This window comes from Chanos chanos, chromosome 7 (assembly GCF_902362185.1).
Source record: "Chanos chanos chromosome 7, fChaCha1.1, whole genome shotgun sequence".
Classification (NCBI taxonomy): domain Eukaryota; kingdom Metazoa; phylum Chordata; class Actinopteri; order Gonorynchiformes; family Chanidae; genus Chanos; species Chanos chanos.
The window spans coordinates 10,761,034-10,770,137 of NC_044501.1; the positions used below are offsets into that span (position 1 = coordinate 10,761,034).

The 9,104-nt window shown below is 39.3% G+C and overlaps 1 protein-coding gene across 1 annotated transcript; it reads left to right on the forward strand.

Annotated features, from left to right (window-relative positions):
• Positions 1 to 1,560: 1,560 nt before the first annotated feature.
• On the forward strand, positions 1,561 to 6,033 carry lrrc58a (leucine rich repeat containing 58a). Its single transcript, XM_030779525.1, has 4 exons — positions 1,561 to 2,360; positions 3,909 to 4,037; positions 4,190 to 4,467; positions 4,742 to 6,033. Exons 1-4 carry the CDS (start codon positions 1,906 to 1,908, stop codon positions 4,933 to 4,935), a joined length of 1,056 nt encoding a protein of 351 aa, XP_030635385.1. The 5' UTR covers positions 1,561 to 1,905; the 3' UTR covers positions 4,936 to 6,033.
• The last annotated feature ends 3,071 nt before the right edge of the window (positions 6,034 to 9,104 follow it).

The window sequence follows — 9,104 nt, forward strand, 5'->3', positions numbered from 1 at the left end:
TTGATGTTATTATATTACATTACTGTAAACTGTTTTTTTTTCTGACTGGTTTTGTACACACTTGTTCTTGTGGTGTGGAAAGGAACAGAATACTATTTTAGAAACATTTCTAAAAGATTTGGCCAAAGGACCAGTGGGATATGGAATGGAACATTGAATAGACATCAGTTAAATCAGACAGAAATAATCGAATCAGGTTATCAAAACATAAAAACCGCCGTGTCAGCTCATTTCTCTCGTAGCAACCGAACAGCTAGTATCAATAGAGACCAAGACCACGTTTGTGCATTAGAAACTAGCATGGTTGCGTTAAACCTGTCCGAATGTTAACACCAATCACTTGATGTCCACAACTGTAAATCACACAACACCGTTCAAACTCTCATTCCAGATGTAGCCAAGCACTGAATTCAGTATTAAAGAAAGCATTCATTAGGATTCTTAATTATTAGCTGACAGATGCTTATAATAATCAATATGGCAATGCAAGCACACTGTTATCTGTTTTCAACAAGTCATAAATAATAAACTTGTCACAGTTTTAGTTTGGACATGACTAAATCATATATTTAGTCATGTTGAACCTTATAAAGTTGACTGTGGAATACAGCACGCACCACGGGTTCAGAGGGTTCATGTGTGTTGTGGTATGCCATCACGAGATAAGCAATTCACACTGTTATGGTTACGCTGTGTTGCTGAAATGTGAACATGTTCTGAGATAACAGTATGAATGCTGCTCTGAGGAAATGGTGAGTGAAGATTTTTTTTTTATATATTTGATCAGGTGTATGGGAAAATATCCAGTTATCTGAACGACAGCACGTTGTACAATATAAACAACTTTTTTTTTTAACAATCAACTGGCGAACGATAGTGAATGTGATATTGGCTACTTTATGTGTGCGCGAGTGTGCAGAAAACTGAACCAAAGCTCAAATATGATCTCGCATCTTATTGATTTTGTAAACGTTGTGCCTCGTGCCATTTTATATCTTTCATGATATAAAATTTGTTCAATTTTTCCAATTTTTAAGTGTCGGAATTCGGAACAGGTGTTGCATCAAGGAAGTCCTCTTTTCTTCCTCTATCGTCATCTTATTTTATGGCAGACAATTTTGTTGCCTATGACAGAAGAAGAAAAAAAAACATTTTATTTGACAACTGTTACCACATTTACCCACAAGTAATAACTGCTGTTCTTGTCCTATAGGCACACCTGGCATGCTCCTGCCAATAAACTGAGTACTGTACCACAAACCATGTCTCCAGTAATTTGTCAGATGTTAAGAGCCAGAGAAACTATATGGCTCAAATTTCCATAAATTTGTCCCAGTTTATATTGTCACTACCATTATTTTAAGTTTGTTTCACTGGAACGAACCCTGAGTGTCTTCATTGTGTAACAGCGATTTGGGGGATAGTTTATAGTACAAGGCTACACTGGACGTTTTTTTCCCAGTGACTTGTGTAACTTACACATTGCGTTGCGTAACCGCTTTAGGAGAGAAGCAAGCGTTGCAACTGGCTGGCTTTATATTCTCTTCAAGAGGTTTGGCTTGACTGACACAGACTCCCACTGCGAAAGACCAGTAAAAACTTGATCTCAGCTTCCATATAAAGCCGTCGATATGTTGCCGTAAACTCTGAATCGTCGATATAGGCTATTCGTCCACGTTGTTGGTCAGCCATTGAACTCGGGTTAATTGAAGCGTGGGGATGTGACCAACCCTGTACTTGAACGACAGTGCAGTAACTTTGGCCTGACTTAAATGATGTTTTCAAATGGTTCTAACTTTAGAAACTGTGTAAAAGTTTCAGATTAGCTATAACGTCGATTGGTGTAAGTCATCGACTATTTTACAACAGCTGTCAGGAGTCAGCGCCATCGTTTAATGCGAAGAGATGGAGTTCTTCAACAGAGTCAGTGAACTGGACGCTGTTTTAAACTGGTCACGTCTACAGCTGGACAATCTGAATTTGGATAATGTCGAAGATTCACGAAAGAAAGATATACGACAACTCTGTTTAACATTCAACCGCCTGACGATTCTTCCCGACTCGATAAGTTTGCTCTACAACCTCGAAGTCGTGGACATCAGCAACAATGCGCTCGCATTTATATGCGAGGACATTACAAAGTTAATGAAACTCAGAACTTTCATTGCAAGGAATAATCAGTTAGACGAATCGTCATTTCCTAAGGAGTTTGGGTCGTTGCAAATTGAGACCCTGAACCTTAGTGGGAACAGGATGAAAGAAATTCCAGCACAGTTTTTAGAACTGAAACGAATACAGTCTTTGTCAGTAGGAGGAAACAGGCTGAAAAACATTCCTACAGAGATCGAAAACTTGATCAGGTATGGTGACCCTCTCTCAGAACGTACTGTAAATGGCAAGGCCGTCTGTTACGTAGACAGTATGTATTGTAAATCGTGAGTCCATAAGATGTGCATATTTAGCGTGGCTTTGTGCATAGTAAATACCCAAAATTGAGAGTGAGTTTACAGAACTCTGTCATTTCAACACACAGCTTTCGAACCACATGGATTACTGTAAAGCGAAGAGTCATGAGGCAGTTTCCACATTCCAGTCCATGTGCGTCCTCAAATGACCGATTCGAACCACACGTTTCCACTTAGAACTGCGCCTGGTTTTCTGGTATAGCAGGGCGTATGAATCTGTGCTCATGGGTTCTAAAAGGAAAATAACTTTTCGAAAGTAACTCGGTTTAGTCAACAGGGATCTGCTTTCAGACCCCTCTCCTAAAGGTTTTGAGACATTTTGTTTTAGGCATATGAACAGAAGGAGCAACTGATGATCATACTACACTATACTATTTACTTAACTATTTACCATACCATAGTCTTGCAACTTAATATCTATAGCTGTTGCTGATAAGACATTGTGCAGCTGTGGCAGTTCTGCTGGTAGAATCTCTGCACAACTGTGTGTTCTATCTGGCTTTATCCTATGTTACAAAAACCAGAGGATCATTGCACTGTTGGCCTGAAAATCAGTGACTGTCTTTATGAGAGGGGTTAGCGAGGGCACAGTAAAGCATGGAAAGACAATGGGGGTTTTAGGGCTTGCTGAATGATTTAATAAGTATAGAGTCCACTCGAATGTCAGGCAGTTTGTGAACCCAGTGGCATCCTTCCCAGTCACTTTTATTATGGTGTTTGGGGACATCGCCAGCTGGTTTTGTTCCGTTACAATTGCCCGAATTGGAGTGGCGTTATCTGAGATACCAGTAGCTGTGATATTTATCTACCGTAACAACTTGTACAATATCTATTCTTATTTTTCCATTCCATTTCTCATTTGTAATAATTCATTTGACAATAACTTATAATAATTCTGCAAATTCTTTCAGCATGCTGAGGGACAGCCACGTTTACCGCTTTCCCAACTGTTTACCTCTTTCTAAAGTATTTACCTTTTTCTCAAGCCTTGGCCTGGGCTAAAATTAAACCTTTCGAAATTTCAACACACCCCTGCTGAATTTAGACACGTCTCATTTTTCAGGAGACATGTACTTTGAACTTTTCCCCCTCTTTGTCAACTTTCTCTAACAGTTATGTTTAAAAAGAGGCCGGGAGAGTAAACAATCCTTCTTTTTCATTAACCAAAAAAGATGACAGGTTCAGTGGAACTGAATAAGTTTTGTGAAAGCATATTCCATTCATTAGCAGTTCATGAAGTCAGTTTCGTAGGTTTATGTCAGTAGCGAAACCTTTCTAACTCACACTAGTCTATTTCAAGGTCCTTGTAATGTAATTAATATTTTGTTTGGGGGGGGGGAGAAGGGGGTGTAAAAATTCTTTTTTGAAAAAAAAAAAAACTGGTCAAATAAAAGTCACTAAATGAACACTGATTTTTTTTTCTCCTGACCTGATTGACTGCAGTCTTGAGACTCTATATCTGGGGGGAAACCTCATCTCCACCATTCCTCCAGAGCTGGCTAACCTGCCCCGCCTCAAGTATCTTGCGTTGTGTGACAACCGCATTCAAAGCATTCCACCCCAGCTCAGCAGGTCAGTCTATAATATGACTAAATCATTAGCATGCAAGACCGAGCATTTGGACACCATCCATGTGATGTTATATAGAAAAAGCCATTTGACATATTTCAGGTATGTGCGCATAAGAATGTCCTTAATGATATTTTTACCCCCTCCCCCGACAGGCTGAATTCCCTGATATCTCTGAGTCTCCACAACAACCTGCTGACATTCCTTCCGCGTGAGATCCTCAACCTGGTGCACCTTCAGGAGCTGAGTCTCCGTGGAAACCCCTTAGTGGTGCGTTTCATCAAGGACATGACTTACGACCCGCCCTCGCTGCTGGAACTCGCCGGGCGCACCGTCAAGTCACGAAACATCCCTTACCGCCACAGCGACCTGCCCGATCACCTACACCATTACCTGAATCTGGCAAGCAAGTGCCCCAACCCAAAATGTGCAGGTAAGACAGCTAATATGTTTCAGTTGAATACAAAAAGCTTAAAAAAAAAAAACCCTCAGTTTTTATGGTAGCTGCAGGGCATTTTTTTTTTTTTTCGTCTCATGAGATAATGGGATTGTTCATGAAAGGGTTAAACCATAACGACTTTGTTGTGTTTCAGTATATGGGAATAAGCATCATTCATAGATGAATAAGGTCTTGTTCTTCAATCCTTTACGGTTTTGCTTTTTTTTTTTTTTTTTTTTTTTTTTTTGCTATTCTCCTCTCTCTTTAGGAGTCTACTTTGATTCTTGTGTGCGGCACATCAAGTTTGTGGACTTCTGTGGAAAGTACCGGCTCCCGCTTATGCACTATCTGTGCTCCCCAGAATGCACCTCTCCTTGTAGTTCAAGCTCCCAAAGTGATACTGAGTCAGAGGAAGAGAACAATGTTCCTGTTGACAGGTTGCAGAAGGTGCTACTGGGATAAATGAATTTTTGAACGTTCCAGTCACGACGTGAAACGTCCTACATTTTCAAATCCAGTGGTGATGACTAGACGAACTCTTTAGAAGCCGTCAGGTCGAGGACCCAGACTGTGAACTCTTCAAACACTGTGAACTACTTAAACCATCTTCTGTTAAAACTGTTATCAGTGGCCTTGAACTGTGAACATATACAGGTTAATGTCATATGTCATCATGAGTCAGTCAATGTTTTGTGTTATTTTAGGCAACTGACTGGTCTTACCGAGAGAAAAAAAAGGTTTGTTGTGTATCCAGAAATGCTGTGAAGAGGGTTTTTTTGTGAATAGTTAAAATGAGTTACCCTGTCATTTCTTTTATGTATCGACTCCTTCTGCTGCTGTATTGACTGCTACCTGAACATCACTGTGCAAGAGTCCCATATCTTCTTAACTGGGCAAACAAGTGAATGTCTCCTGGCTTACAACTCCTGTTTTCAACAAAGTGCAGAACATTATCTTACGTTGTTTCACTCTGGGAAAGACAACCCCAGATAATGAACGAAGTTAGTATCTCATGTATAGGCACATGATAGAACAGAGTTTTGCTGCAAAATCTTGTTATCGGCAACAGTTTCCCATTGGCTTTGTCATTAGCTGTTTTTAGTACTACTTTACTGCGTTTTAGTGCGACTTCGTGTCATGTTATGTTTACTAGACTATAAGAGACTGTGCAAGAAAGGAAGGAAAAAATGAATGCGGTGGAATGAAGACAATGTACTAAAAGAACATCACATGAGTTTTTTTTATTAAGGCAGCTAAAATGTTCAATAATTTGTTGATTTTAGTAAATTACTCAGACTAGATGTGAATGTTTAGATAACTAGTCACTACGACAGACTCTAGTAATTCTGATTATATTTTTTAATAGATTATGGTTATTGTAAGCATGCCTTTTGGTGTAATAACTTGGATTAAATTGAAAGAAAGAAAGAAAGAAAGAAAGAAAGAAAGAAAGAACAGTTCAGACTGGTACTGACACATAAATAATCTCTGCATTGTAAATGTTTAAGTAATATTGCCATTTTGGCAGTTAACCAATAAATCATAAAAATTCGTAACTGATTTCTTGACACAGTAAAGGTCAAATACCAGCAGTCACACCTCATTCACGTGAAGGACTGTGCATTGATAACAGTACAATGAAGACTAGTAGTTCAATAACTCTTGGATGTCTGCTTGCAAACGTGCTGACGAAAAACCATTTGAATTCATATCAGCACACGAGGGTTTGGAAGTAAAATATGTGTTGCAACCATGATGTTCATGCGGAGCAACTGTGTTAATTCAGTTTGTGAAGTTTCAAAATAGGGAGTTGATTTATTTTCTTAGGTAGTTCCCTTTAAACTGTATGATCCATGTCATAAAGAGTCTGATCTCTTCATAGCTTAGTGGTACAATACTGCCACATGCTGTCCAGAAATGATAGTGTCATCATTATAGAGCTCCTTGCTCTTGTAGTGCTAGAAAAAGTACCTGAATTCAAGTTTGTTATAATCTCTAGTGGATCCCCCAAAAAAGGATGTAAGAAAGATTGCCGCAAAACAGAAAGGTATGCAGTTCTACATCCCTTGTAACGTGGCAAGAAGGTATTTGTATGTGACCGAAAAAAAACCCCACAAAACGGAAGAATTAGCCTATTTATTTTAAAAACCACTTTATGAACATTCATTGTGACATGAGTAAGTCAGAATTACAGAAATACATCTGCGTTCATCTCCTTAAACTGAGGGCTCTTGGATGCTTTAAAGCTGTAAAGACAGTCAAAGAACAAGTGCTTTCATCTCTCTCGACTAGCATTCCAGACAGCTGGATCAACTGAAAAAAGATACTGAAACACAAACACTTTTCCGTATTGATAACATGCATCTGACTGCCACCTTGTGGTAAAGAGGGGGAAAATGACTTTTTGATTCCAGAGGACAAACACACCTCTCCGACTGAACTCTGCTATTTGGAATCTGCGCTGGGCAGGTCTGGCTAATTGTATCTATTACTGGCATGCTGTTACCGAAATCAGTTAGTGAGCAATATAAAAGTAAAAATATTTACAATGTCCTCTGTTTTAGTCAGTGCGTCTAAGAAATTCCATCTCTTGCATTAAAAGTACCTTTACATATATGTAACACAGAAAACATAATGTCTTGAGACTGAGTGAATACAAAATGAAATGTAAATGTTTCATTATGTATTGCAAGCTGAGACACGCAGAAGTGAATAAGACAACTGCGGTCAACCATACTCGCCCAGTGCAAACTCCGGACCAGCAGAATTGAATCAGCAAGTCGGCCAAAACTTGCTATGATTGTGTTTCTGCTTTAAAACATATTCTCCATCTTAATGGTATAGGCGATGCGTCCATGGTAGGTTTAACAACATTGTTGATTTATTAGGCAAATCCGTTTGTAAACTGCGTATGCTAACGGATTAAAACAGAGAGGCTGCACTGATTTTCCCGGCAGCATAGGGCGTTTTTCACCAGTGCTGAATACAGTGCTACTTCTGGAGTGTATTTCCAATTTATTGCATTTCCCGCAGGAACAGATGCCAGTCCCTCTGTCATCAAAAAACGGCAGACTACTTGTGATGACCAGCACATGCAGTGGAAGAAAACGCCGGGCATTCATCCTTGTGAGACGTGATTAGCTTTGGTGGTCATGTCACAAAAAACTGTTCGCTTTCCCCTTCTATGTACCGTTCTGACATTACAAAACGTACATAATAAAGAGAGAAAAATATCTCTGAGATATCTCTTTCCCTTAACGAAACGGAAACTAGAATTATGATTAAAATCGTTTCTATAAAGTTGTATTTTCCCGGTTAGAAGTCCACCTTATTTCACATTAAATATACTAGCCCCCTCACATCTGTTGGTAAAGCACTGATTAATGTGATTTTTTTCTCGGGCGCTGAGATAATGTCTATCCGTGGGGTGGCAGTATGATTGATTGCACATGCAACTGTATTGGCTCCCCTGTCTTGACTCAGCGGAATTCCTGTTAAATTATCCACTGAGAGCAGTACTGAAAATGAGTTATGGTGGGTTATCGCGAGCATCTTCCCTGATCTGCATCACCGTCTTAAAGTGGCCTGTCTTTAATACCACGTGCCTCTCAGCCGTCCACTCTATTCACCGTTCGTAAATAAACGGAAAAATTCAGCAGGTGTTTCCTTTCCAGTATCATTTACCTGTCAAAAACATTGTTCACTGAAAATCCATTTTGTTCGATACGTGACTGGTGATTGATCTTTTATTATAAAATCGCTGCATTTAAAAAAAAAACTTCATCCATTTTAGTTTCTTATAAAAAAAACGCACCGAAGAAAGTTTGTATGTGTTCTTTTTTTTACTCCCTTACATGTTTGGCCTCTTATTCATGTTGTTTTAGAACACAAAAGGAACCCATTTTCAGTCCCTCATATAATTCTCAGTGGGACCTTTTTACCTCTATATAATACTGTTTGTGTAGGCCTGCAGGCTCCAGGGAACACAACACTTTTAGTCCACAACTAAAGCATTCACAGTGCCATCCTATTAGACCACAACTTTTCATTGGGTTTCAATGAAAGAGGGTAAAGTACAGAGCTGGTTGAAAGAGTCTGTTTTTTTTCTGCCCTCTTCTGTACATGTTGCTTTCGTCAAAAGCATTGACGGCAACATCTTTTTGCTGGGGGAAGTGTTGTGGTCATTATTTCTGCTCCAGCGCTACCACTGCCATCAGGATTTTTTTTTTCTTTTTTCAAATCTCTCCTTTTATCTGAAGTATAAGCCCTGAGAGCCTCAACCGTTTGCTGTTACGTAGATGGGACAAATGCCAGTATTATTTTTGTTAATATTGTTAATGTGCTCTGAACTTGTGTGTTTTATGAACTACATTGCAGCAAACCTCAGTGTATTCATGAACACACTAACAACTAGGGAGTAAAGCACAAAAGGATTCGTTGCAGTTCCGAGATGCTGGTTTGTTTATGCAAATCCAGCAACTGCGCTTCCATTAGATTATGCTGTGTGGTCTAATTGGGATACGGTGTGGTTGAACCTCAAGATTTCGAAAGAACGCTATTTGATTTCTCGTTTTCTAATCTTTTTTTCCTTCAACCAGCAGAGGCAGCAGTTAGTCATTTCTTGAAAATGT